At 40.7% G+C, this 11,188-nt stretch overlaps 2 protein-coding genes and 1 pseudogene across 2 annotated transcripts; all 3 read right to left on the bottom strand.

Annotated features, from left to right (window-relative positions):
• Positions 1-1,334: 1,334 nt before the first annotated feature.
• Positions 1,335-2,366, bottom strand: LOC122010627 (annotated as a pseudogene).
• A 671-nt stretch (positions 2,367-3,037) lies between these two features.
• Positions 3,038-4,159, bottom strand: LOC122010626 (glutathione S-transferase T3-like). Its single transcript, XM_042567140.1, has one exon. It carries the CDS (start codon positions 4,157-4,159, stop codon positions 3,038-3,040), a length of 1,122 nt encoding a protein of 373 aa, XP_042423074.1.
• Positions 4,160-6,143: 1,984 nt separating this feature from the next.
• On the bottom strand, positions 6,144-9,214 carry LOC122008112 (probable L-type lectin-domain containing receptor kinase S.5). Its single transcript, XM_042563719.1, has 2 exons — positions 7,883-9,214; positions 6,144-7,245 (listed from the first exon to the last, which is right to left on the bottom strand). The coding sequence occupies exons 1-2, from the start codon at positions 9,168-9,170 to the stop codon at positions 6,431-6,433; spliced, it is 2,103 nt and encodes a 700-aa protein (XP_042419653.1). The 5' UTR covers positions 9,171-9,214; the 3' UTR covers positions 6,144-6,430.
• Positions 9,215-11,188: the final 1,974 nt, after the last annotated feature.

Here is an 11,188-nt window from a genome sequence, read left to right as displayed (position 1 = left end):
CGAGAGAGAATGAAATATATATTTATACTAAAAGGAGGTGATCATGTCGTTGCTCATTCAATTCTCTTTTACACTTATTTTTATATCTTATATATATATTCTTATACTTAAAAATGGAAAGGAAAGAAAGCGGCTGTCGCTATTGCCCCCTATAGTTCCGTCCCTGTGTATAAACACTTAATTGCATATGTCTTGAGCAATGTCAAATAGTTGTACAAATCAAAAGACAGCCAATTCAAGCCTCCGAAATTTCGAAGAAGTTTCATTTAAGCTTAAAATTACATAAAAAATTTATTAGTTTCGTGTCCATTAGCCAACTTAATTACAGAGGATCAAGAAATCCAAACGATAATAATCAGATTTAATTAAACAAATAGAATATCTTCAACAGCTTTTATTAATAGAGATTTTCTTTTTGGACGTTTTCCCGTCAGGTCATTGGCACCTTGCGTCATTCTGTACGTCAAAAATAGGTTATCCAGTCCCACCGACTGCTGTGATTGCGTTTTTAAAATTTTACACTTTATCCCGTTTATACCGATAAATGAAAAAGCAAATTATTCGGCATACAATGAAAGGAAAAAGTGAAATCAGTCCCTCCCACAATTCACTACGATTGTGCAATTATCTAGCAGAAAATAAATCAAAAAATTATAATTAATCCGTATGGAGAGAATTTTTTTTCTCGACTTTATTATAATTCGAATTCTTATCCCAACACAATCATTATCAGGAAGTAATTAATCAGTCTACAACGGATTAATTACTGATTAATCTCAAAAAAATTGCGAAAAATAATCTTCCCACCATAAGAGCATCCACAATGCTCCAGCATTATAACACCCACCACATCATCAAAAAGTATGGGGCCCACTACCACATATTCATTATAACAACATTCTTCTTTCACCCACATCCCTTTTAACGTTAATACCCATTATTCATGGGTCCCACCGTCCACTCACTCATTTTAACATTATATCATATTAAATAAATATGTATTAAATATGTTTTAAAATATTTAAATTATTATTATTTTTAATAATAATTTTACGTTTAAAAATAAAATTTTATTATTTTTCAAAAATAATATTAATTTTCTAAATATATTTATTAAATAAAATAAATGTTTGTGAGAAAACGAAATTAGAATGTTAGGAAAACGAAATTGTAAAGTTAGGAAAACGAAATTACAACTGAACACCTAAAATTATAAAGTTGGGAAAATGAAATTACAACTGAACACCAAAAATTATAAAATTGGGAAAACGAAATTACAATTGAGCGGCTAAAATTACAAAGTTGGGAAAATAAAATTTATTTTAAATATTAATTCACTGATTGTTGTTGTATTGCCCCCAGATATGCTCAACTAAGTCAGCGCGAAGTTGGTGATGAACTTGAGTGTCACGTAGCTCGGAATTTGTTCGAAAATAATCCTGAAATCCTCGGTTTGAGCCATGGATAGTTTGTGCGGGTTCGTCACCTTCATCGTTGTACCAATTTGTCACGTGACCTCCCTTATCCTCAACAATCATATTATGCAAAATAATGCATGCTAACATAATTTGTTTTAACTTTTTCCTATACCAATAACGAGCTGGACCTCTGACAATTATCCATCGAGATTGGAGCACCCCAAATGCCCGTTCAACATCTTTTCTTGCAGACTCCTATCTTTCCTTAAACAACTTCCTCTTGGGATCCTCCGGGCAAGAAAAAGCCTTAACAAAAGTAGTCCATTCGGGATATATTCCATCTGTTAGATGATAGCCCTTCGTATATGCAGTGTCGTTCACTGTGAAATTAATCTTCGGCACATTTCCTTGTAAAACGTTGTTGAATATGGAAGATCCATATAACACGTTAATATCGTTACGTGAACCGATGACCCCAAAAAATGCATGTCATATCCACAAGTCATGAGACGCGACCGCTTCAAGTACGATTATTGGTGACCCATGTCCCCTTGTAAATTGACCTTTCCAAGCAACTGGACAATTTTTCCATTTCCAGTGCATACAATCAAGGCTACCTAACATGTCAGGAAAGTCATGTCTCTCATCATGCATTTGAAGAAGACGTTGAACATCATCAACATTTGGCCTTCTCAAGTACCTATCACCAAATATTTCAACAACGTATTTGCAGAACTTGAAAAGGCACCTGATGGCAGTTGATTCACCCATACGTAGGTACTCGTCAAGATGATCGGCGGGGACTCCGTAAGCCAGTTGACGAATCGCAGCGGTGCATTTTTGTAGGGGTGACAACCCTTTTCTTCGTACAACATCGTCCCTTTGTTGAAAAAATGCTGAATGATTCTCTAATGCATTCACTATGCGGAGGAATAACTCTCTTCGCATTCGAAATCGTCTTCGAAATATTTCATCGTGATATACCGGGGTTATAGAGAAATAATCATTGACAAGTCTCTCATGCCCGGCTTCACGATTTCTTTGGACGAACCTTCTTCTGCGCATGTCCCTCCTCTGATATGCTTCCATAAGTTGTTGGTGTTGTTGAAGAACCAATAACATAAGTTCTTCACCCGGATCATAAGCTTGCTCATCGATTTCAACATGGACTTCGTCTTCGCTTGTCGAGCTGGAACTTGAGCTAGAGCTGCTTGTAGAATGAGACATTTTTGGAGGAAACACGTTTTAGTATATGTGTTTGAGAAATGGGATGATGGTCTATATATATTGTTTTTCTCATGCAACGGCTAGTTTGCAATGATGAGTATGCAACGTCGCGTTGCAACGGCTAATTTGTAACGGTAAGTTTGTAACGCCTAGTTTGTAACGGCTAGTTTCCAACGGCTAGTTGTAACAACTAGTTTCCAACGGCTAGTTGTAATAGCTAGTTTCCAACGGCTAGTTGTAACAGCTAATTTCCAACGACGTGTTTATAACGACTATTTTACAAAAATATAATAATTAAAAATCACATTAATCGAAATGAGAAATACAATAATTAAAAATTACAATCATTCGAAAATATAATAATACTAGAAAATGAACGTTAAGTAAACAATTTAGATATTCCATCTCGACCTAATATCCTTGCATAGGCATTCATGTATGATAAGCTGCTCCTTTGTCATCTGCGAGGTGTCTTTGTTCAATATTTCGTACTCCTTCAACTTCAAGCGACGATTCTTAGCTTCAGATTTGGACAATGCAGCTTTTGCATTAATCTCCTCTACTTCAAGTTGTTTTTGTTTCAAATCGACTTCGGACTTCTTCACGCTTGTGTACTCAGTGAACTTTGTGATAATATTGTTGTAGTTTACTGTCAGATCCTCCATGGTCGATTTTACTTTGTCTTTCCCCTTTCTTTTTGCTGCCTTTTGCCCCATTGGACGAGTATCTTCATAATCCAGGTCTATACTCACATCTTGGTTGGAGGAGGTGTTGCTTGCTCCAGACTCTGAGGTCCTCGTCTTCTTTGTCGCCACAAAGTGATCAGCGGACTGTGGAGTAAACATTGGACGGTCTTTGACAATTCTCCACACATGTTCGAGATTGAATGCAACACCATTGTTTTCAGATAGATATTTTTCATACGCAAACCTCAATATATCTTCATCACTGTGACCACTTCGATATGAACTATAAATACTATTGTAATTTGCGTTGAATCGATATACCTTCTTTTGGATTGTATTGTGCCAATGTGACCGTATAACATTTGCACTTATGGTGTTTGAACCTTGGGGAAGATTCTCATTGTAGTAGCTTGCAACCCGTCCCCAAAAAGCATCCGCCTTTTGATCATTGCCGATTATTGGATCATCACTGATAGTGACAAAACTTCTCGCTAAGACCTCGTCTTCAGCCTTTGTCCAACTTGAACGCTTTCTTGTACCCTCAGCATTTGAAAACGTCTTTTCTAAATTGACCACCTCAATTGGGGATTCACGGTCGGAAAGTTGAGTTTCCGGGACAAAAGTCGGAGTTGCAGGTTCATTCGACATTGAAGGAGTGAAAGACATACCAGTTGTGTGCGGGGTATCATATCCATGAACAACCAACGGCGTGAAATATGGATGACTCATGTTTTGCCAATATTCGGCTGGAAGCGGTTGATATGGACCTCGAGGGGCATAATTTCCAAACCCTTGGACATTTTGAAGATTTTGTGGAGGAAACGGCATACTGGGAAATGGATATGGGTATTGATAATTTAGTGGAATTTGTGGATTCTGGGAAGATGAATATTCTTGCGAGTTGTTTGTAGAATTCAAGAAATTGGAAAAAAATGCCCTATTATTTTCATCCATTTCGGATAGAAAATAAGATGGTAGGAACTTGAAAAAATAGACGGGGAGAGAATTTAGAGAGTGAAATTGAAAGAGTAGTGAGTGGGAATGAAAATATGTGCACATATGGATGGATATTTATAGTCAAAATTTCAAACTAGCCGTTAACTAGCCGTTAAAAAGTAATCATTTTATTAAAAGTTTTAAATTAAATAGCCGTTTTTTTTTTAAATTAGCCGTTGCTTTTGTTTTTTAAATGAGCCGTTGTCTTCTGTTTTTTTTTTTTTAATTTTAGAGTTTATATTTTTATTAAAAATAAAAAATAAAATATAGCATGGGGTGGGCCAGCCCTGGCCCACCCCAATGCTGCTTGAATGCGTTCAGAATACTGAACGCGTTCAAGCGGTTTGAACGAACGCGGCGTTCCACAACGCCGCGTTAAAGCAACAGTGGCGTTATAACGCCGCTTTAATGCGGCGTTGTGGATGCCCTAACAAACGTCAAACGGTACAACACTTTCGTATCAAAACAACTCCTTTTTTTTTGGCTGGACGATTACATTTGGACAGCTAATAAATACTGATGCTGTGATAAAAGAAGTCCACTTTCGTATCAAGTTTTTTGGCTGGACGATTACATTTGGACAACTAATAAGTACTGATGCTGTGATAAAAGAAGTCTGTTAAGTATAGATCCCAGGAGGAAGATAGTAAATTATGTGGAAGTTAAAGTCAAGAAGATCAACGTCAACTACATACTCATCAAAGGGTAGCATCAGAGGTCGACCAGGCATGTGTTGCTCCACCGACCAAGGGGTGGGCCAAGCGAAGCGTTCGTACAACTAAGATCACAAGAAATTTGTCACGGAACAAAGGAGTCTAGAGATGACCGAAGCGTTATTCCAGTCAGGCAAAAGCATACTATCAAAACTCATCGTCGTATGGAAGAACAGCCGAGTCTTTCCGAGTGGAGAAGTACTTGGTCAAGCGACTATCCCACTCGAGCGATTGGCGGGCACGCTGACGTATCTTTGGATATACTTTTGGGAGATGGTGTCGTCGATATAGAGCACGGCCAATAGACGAATTGTACGACAGATAAATCGGAGAAAGTGCTCACAATCAATTGGAGAACGTGTCCATGACCAATTAGAGGGCATGCCCATGACTAATAGAAAAATGTGTCCACATTTTAAAAAGCATGCACATTATCTACCAAGATATTATGTAAAGGGAAGTCCGTAGATCGACAAAGGTACATATTTTTTATTTTTTATGTTTTACACTTGCACTATTAGAGTACCTGCAATGGTGGGTTTAGTTGGGTTTTGTAAATCCAATGACATTGCAGGTATGGTAAAAATTGTGTGATTTTTAATTTTGGATGCTAGATTCATAATGATTTTTAATAAAAAGTTAGTGGGCATGAGTCTACTGAATTGTATACTACTTGTTTTTTTTTTAATTAATGAAGAAGACTAATATATATTATCAATAAATTAATTAACATGTATATTATAAATAAATATTTATCATAATATATAAATAAATAGTAAATAAAGATAGTAAATAGAAATATAAATAATGATGTAGTGGGTTTAATATAAAATTATTTTTTTGATTTATGATTGTAGGAAGAAGTTTATAAGAATTATAGATTTTTTATTTTTATGTGACAATGATATGATATAATAAATTTTATCATGAAATTGGATTTATAAATTTAAGATTACGGTTATCCTATTTCATTCTCTTTCTCCTTCTTATCAATGATTGGCTTGACATTTCTTATGACTATACATCGACGTACGATTTACTTCTAGTTAACATAATAATCGCATCTCCAATTTTTTTTATCTTTATGATTTTTAGACAGGATAAATATAAAATAATTTTTTATACAAAATAGTATTAAAAATTAAAAAATAAGAACAAAAGGGAATAATGATGAATCCCTTTGTACGAAAAATAAATAATAAAACAAATAACGAACAAATAAGAGAAGGTGGCATGAAGCTCCAACCATCGGCCAGATGACCACGTGGCTATGGTTCCACCAACTTGTCGTGCTGTGTTCACGTTTCCTCCTTCCGCCCCTCTCGGTATTTACACTCCGAAGAGACGGCCGATTCCGCTGGACGGGAGGGCGTCATTTGGGTACCACGTGTCACACTCGGTCGAAGGGCCGTAGGGTCGACTCCATGGATGATGCTTCGCGCGACGACGTCCCGACCGACACGGTGGTCGACCGGCTCGAACTTTCCACCACGGCAGGGGCGGCTGGCCACATGAAGGCCGGCTTGAAGTGCGGGACCACCGGCGGAGCCATTGCGCGGGAAATTATCTGCACGGATAGCTCCATCTTCGGCCGCTCCGATGGAATGGGGTGGCTGCAGGCCAGGGCGAGGAGGAGCAGCCGGCGAGCGTCCTCGGGGTCGTAGTCCTCCTCCAGGCGAGGGTCGACGGCCTCCAGGATGCGTCCTTCCCGGTAGAGCTTCCACACCCAGTCGCATAGGAAATGGAATCCGTCGATGTCGCTCCGGGGGCGGCGGCCGCAGACGACCTCCAGCACCACGGCGCCGAAGCCGAAAACGTCCGACTCCCGGGTGGCCTTGCCGGTGTGGAAGCACTCCGGCGCGATGTAGCCCATGGTGCCGGGGACGCCGGGCATCTCCTGCTCGGCGTAGGAGGTCTTGTCGGTTTCGAGCGCGCGGGCCAGGCCGAAGTCCCCGAGGCGAGCGTTGAAGTTAGCGTCGAGCATGATGTTGGAGGCCTTGAGGTCGCGGTGCACCACCGTCTGCTCGTACTCGTTGTGCAGGTAGTGGAGGGCGGAGGCGACGCCGGCGATCACGTTGTATCGACGCTCCCAGCTCAGAGTCGTCGTCGGCTTGCCGCTGGGGCCCTCGAACAGGTGGTGGTCCAGGCTGCCGTTCGGCATGTACTCGTACACCAGTAACAGCACATTGTTTGTGTGGCACCATCCTGCGATCAATCAAACGATAACGTCGATCAGCACCAAATCTAAGGATCTTTATTGCAAGATCATCATTTTGTAACTCGATACAAAATCGCCATTCTCTCAACATAAAAAGGCAGTTTTCCAGTACCACTAAAATGATTAAATGATCATCGTTATCAAAATTAGGGAAGAGTTCATGCATCATCTTGCATACGAGGCACCTTTTCTTCTACCGTTCAACATCAGAAACCATCACATCTTGCCAGGTTCAATGTTGACCAAGTAATTCATTTGCGATCGAGATCAAAAGTCAACTAAAGACAATACCAACAACTCATGGAGAAGGAATTGGTTAATACGCAAGGAATTGGTTCAAATTTGGCGTCTTGAACCTTTCTCACTTTCTCAAAAACACATTGGCACAGTGATATAAATCGCCATGGACAAGGTTAACAAAATCAGAGGTCTTCTAATCAAAACGGGACAAGGTTAACAAAAAAAAAACTCGAGATAATTGACAATCGAATCGTGTTAGAAATGTAGTGAAAACTCGAGAAATCGATCTGGACGATGCATTCCATTTCAAAAACAGAGTAAATCGGTCAATTCTTCGTCTAATGGTTAAGAAAATATAGAAAGAGGAAGGCGAGATGTACTGACCGACGAGGGGGACGAGATGCCTGTGGCGAAGGCGGTTGATGATGATGAGTTCCTTGAGGAAATCGTGGGGAGCGCTGGTGGCGCCTCGGGAGAATCGCTTCACGGCCACCTGTTTGTTCTCCCCAGGCAGCACTCCCCGGTACACCTCGCCGAAGCCCCCTTTTCCCAGCTTCAACTTCTCGTCGAAACTGTTGGTCGCCTTGTAGAGGTCCTTGAACTCGAACTCCCTCGGCGTCCCCGGTAGGCTCTTCAGCGTCTCTAGTACCAGCGCGCTGCTGCTATTGGCGGATGCATCCCTCTCCATCTTCCTCCTGGCCAGCAGCCGCGCCCACAGACCGGCCCCGAGCGCCAACACCACGGCCACAAACACCCCACCGGCGATCGCGCCAATCTTCCACGCCGACATGCGTTTTTTGCCCTCAGGGAAGGTCACCACGGTCAGATTCCATGCCAGCAAGCGATTGACCTGGTAGGTTATCCCCGTGGAGGCGGCAAACCCGAAGTAGAACGTCTGCTCCAAATAAACGCTCAGATCGATCGCCGTTTCCAGGACCGTGGAGTTCGGCTTCGGATCGTCGCCGACCACCATGTAAACCCTCAAATAGCGCGCCGCACCATCGTAATCGATCCAGACGGTGTGGTTGACAGCGGTAGTGGACGCGATCGAAAAATTCAGAGAGGACGTGTTCCTGGAGATAACACCGTTGATGTCGAGGCCAACGTGGTTGTCGTCGGGGTCACCCAAATAGGCCTGCCTGACGGTGTCGAACTCGATGGCGACGAAGTGGTTGTCAGGGTTCCCGTTGAGGGTGTCATTGGTGAGGCCGAGGAAGCCACCGTAGCTCCCCGGCGGCGCCGATTCGAGGTGGGAGGAGAGAAGGAAGGACAAGCCCTCGCCAGGAGCGGTGTTGTTCCCGTGCAAGACTTGTATTTTGAATGTGGTGTTGAAGGAGGCGATGCGCTTGGCTGTGGCGTCGGAGGTGGAAGAGGAGTTCAGCTGCCAAAGTGTGAAGGGCCTGTTGAGGAAGGCTCGACCGGATTTGTTTATCATGAAATTTTGGGGAACGTTTATGGAATTAGGGGTGAGCTGGATGACCCTTCCGTTGATGTCGGCATCGAATAGCTGGAGATCGGTACGGTCGTCGTTGATGTCGAAGTAGGGGAAGGCGGCGGAGTAGATTCCATCAGCGCCAGTAACAATCTGAGTTCGGACGGAGTGGAGAAGGAAGAGGAGTAAGAAGGAGGCGGCAGGGAGGCGGAGGAGAGGCGGAGGAGGGTAGCGGTTCATGTTCTTGGGAAAGGAATAACGAGAGAGAGAAATGGGCGGTTGGCTTGGAGACGACGCGGACATTTTTATAAGTACACGAGATGGTCCCACCGGCGGTTCCTTCGACTCTCTTTTATTATTAAAATATTGGCGGACTCGAAAGCAACCAGGAAACTACAGCTCAGCAGGGCAAAGCCGATTTAATAATATAATATAGATAAATTTTCATTCTACTTCTTTTCATTCCTCTCATTTCTAAAAGTACCCTCTATTGCAGAATCTTTTCATGTTTTTAAAATTTCAAAAGATATTTTTAACAAAATAAAATTTAGTGGGTGATATGGGAAAAAAATAAATGGGATAAAGTTTCTGAAAAGGTCCTTACATCTTAAAGGCCTACATAAATTTATTTTATTTTATTAAATGTGCTTCGGAATTCAACTAAAATTTTGAGTATTTGAAACGTGGTCATCGAATAACACATCACTGTCAAAATTCAACGTGTTGACTGTTGACCAACTCCGAGCCACGAATAATTCAATTTTCTATTTATTTTTAGTTTAATTTAATTTTTTTAATTACAAGATTATTAACGAGATATATATTAATCAAAGATTGAATGTTTCGGGAAGTAGGATAATTTTGTAGCCAAATCAAAGCTTGAAAATTGTTATTGTAAAATTCAGATGTTTAATCTCGAGCATGGATCTAGAATTTTAAGTTTGAAGGGCCTTCTACTGAATGACTAAGTGGTAGGATGATCCTTTTCTTGAAAAGTTGTTTAAGAACTTTATTTAAAAATATAGCTATAACTAATAAATCAACTTAAATCTAGGTACGTAGTTAAAGAAAATATTTTGAGCCTGATATATAAAAAGACTACTGTATCTCCAAAAGTTATCTAGAACTACATGAGTAATGACGTGTTTTTTCTTAGAATATGTGATCTTCAAGTATGAGAGGTTCAATTCATAATTAGAAACCTCATGGGAGGAATAAATCGAAATATCTTTAAAAATAAGGTGATAACATTGTAAGGGTTGAGGATCTTTGGCCGGTTAGAAGGAATTAAATAATTCATTACCCTGGATTATTTACTTTTCTACAAATCGTTAATTGCATAGCGAAATAAAACTAAAATAATGAAAGTAATAAGAATGAAAATAACTAAACTCTAATATATTTTTTTTATGTGGTTCGGAGACTACTTGTTGCTATTCCATGACTTGTCCTTGAGATAGATGAACCCTCAATCCATCAGTGGATTAGTCTCTGGAAATATCTGACTAGAACTTGCTCCTTCTCGATGGCGTGAAATCTCTCACTAGACACTCTTCTTTTTTACAAGATGGAGAATTAGAGTAAGAAGAAGAGTGTAGGCTTTGAGAGCTTGATGCAATTACTCAGGAGTTATTCAACAGGTATGAGTAACATCCTTTATCCCTCAAAGCTCTTTTAAATAGAGAGCAAAGAGTTGATCCCTAATCAACTCATTTTCTGTACTAGTTAACTGGTCCATACACTTGTCAACTGTTGTAACCGTTGGGCACAACCAACGGTATTCTGCAAAATCTAGGATTCTGTTAACACCTGTCAACGGCTTTCTACCAGTTGATTGGTGTTATTACCAGTCGACTGGTTTTCACAACCGTCGGCAGCAGAACCATTCTGTGCTCTCGTGAATTTGGACCAATCAACTAACCTCAGTACCAATCGACTGATCCCTTACATTCATTCACACTCATCCTCTCTAGAGTCGATTGGTACAGGTTGCACTAATAGTCAAACTTAAGTTTTGATGAATGACAAAGTAAGATAAGTTAGGTTTGTTATAATCTAAAAATGTAACTAAGTGTGCAGGAGAAATTCAGATAGGTCAATGGGCTGACCGGATATCTAGCAAGAAGTCCAGCTAGGTAAACAGACTGACCGGATAACTAGTACGAAACCCAGATAGGTCGACGGACTGACCGGATATCTGGCACGAAGTCCAGCTAGGTCAACGGGCCGACCGGATAGCTGGCACGAAGTCCAGACAG

Source organism: Zingiber officinale, chromosome 8A (assembly GCF_018446385.1).
Source record: "Zingiber officinale cultivar Zhangliang chromosome 8A, Zo_v1.1, whole genome shotgun sequence".
Classification (NCBI taxonomy): domain Eukaryota; kingdom Viridiplantae; phylum Streptophyta; class Magnoliopsida; order Zingiberales; family Zingiberaceae; genus Zingiber; species Zingiber officinale.
This window is presented reverse-complemented; position numbering and strand designations above follow the sequence as displayed.

What these genes read in the sequence shown, in the direction of transcription:
- LOC122010626 (XM_042567140.1), bottom strand. Translation starts at nt 4,159, where the DNA reads ATGCCGTTTCCTCCACAAAATCTTCAAAATGTCCAAGGGTTTGGAAAT.
- LOC122008112 (XM_042563719.1), bottom strand. Translation starts at nt 9,170, where the DNA reads ATGAACCGCTACCCTCCTCCGCCTCTCCTCCGCCTCCCTGCCGCCTCC. An exon ending in GCATCTCGTCCCCCTCGTCG is followed by an intron (nt 7,246 to 7,882) that starts GTCAGTACATCT and finishes GATTGATCGCAG; the next exon opens with GATGGTGCCACACAAACAAT.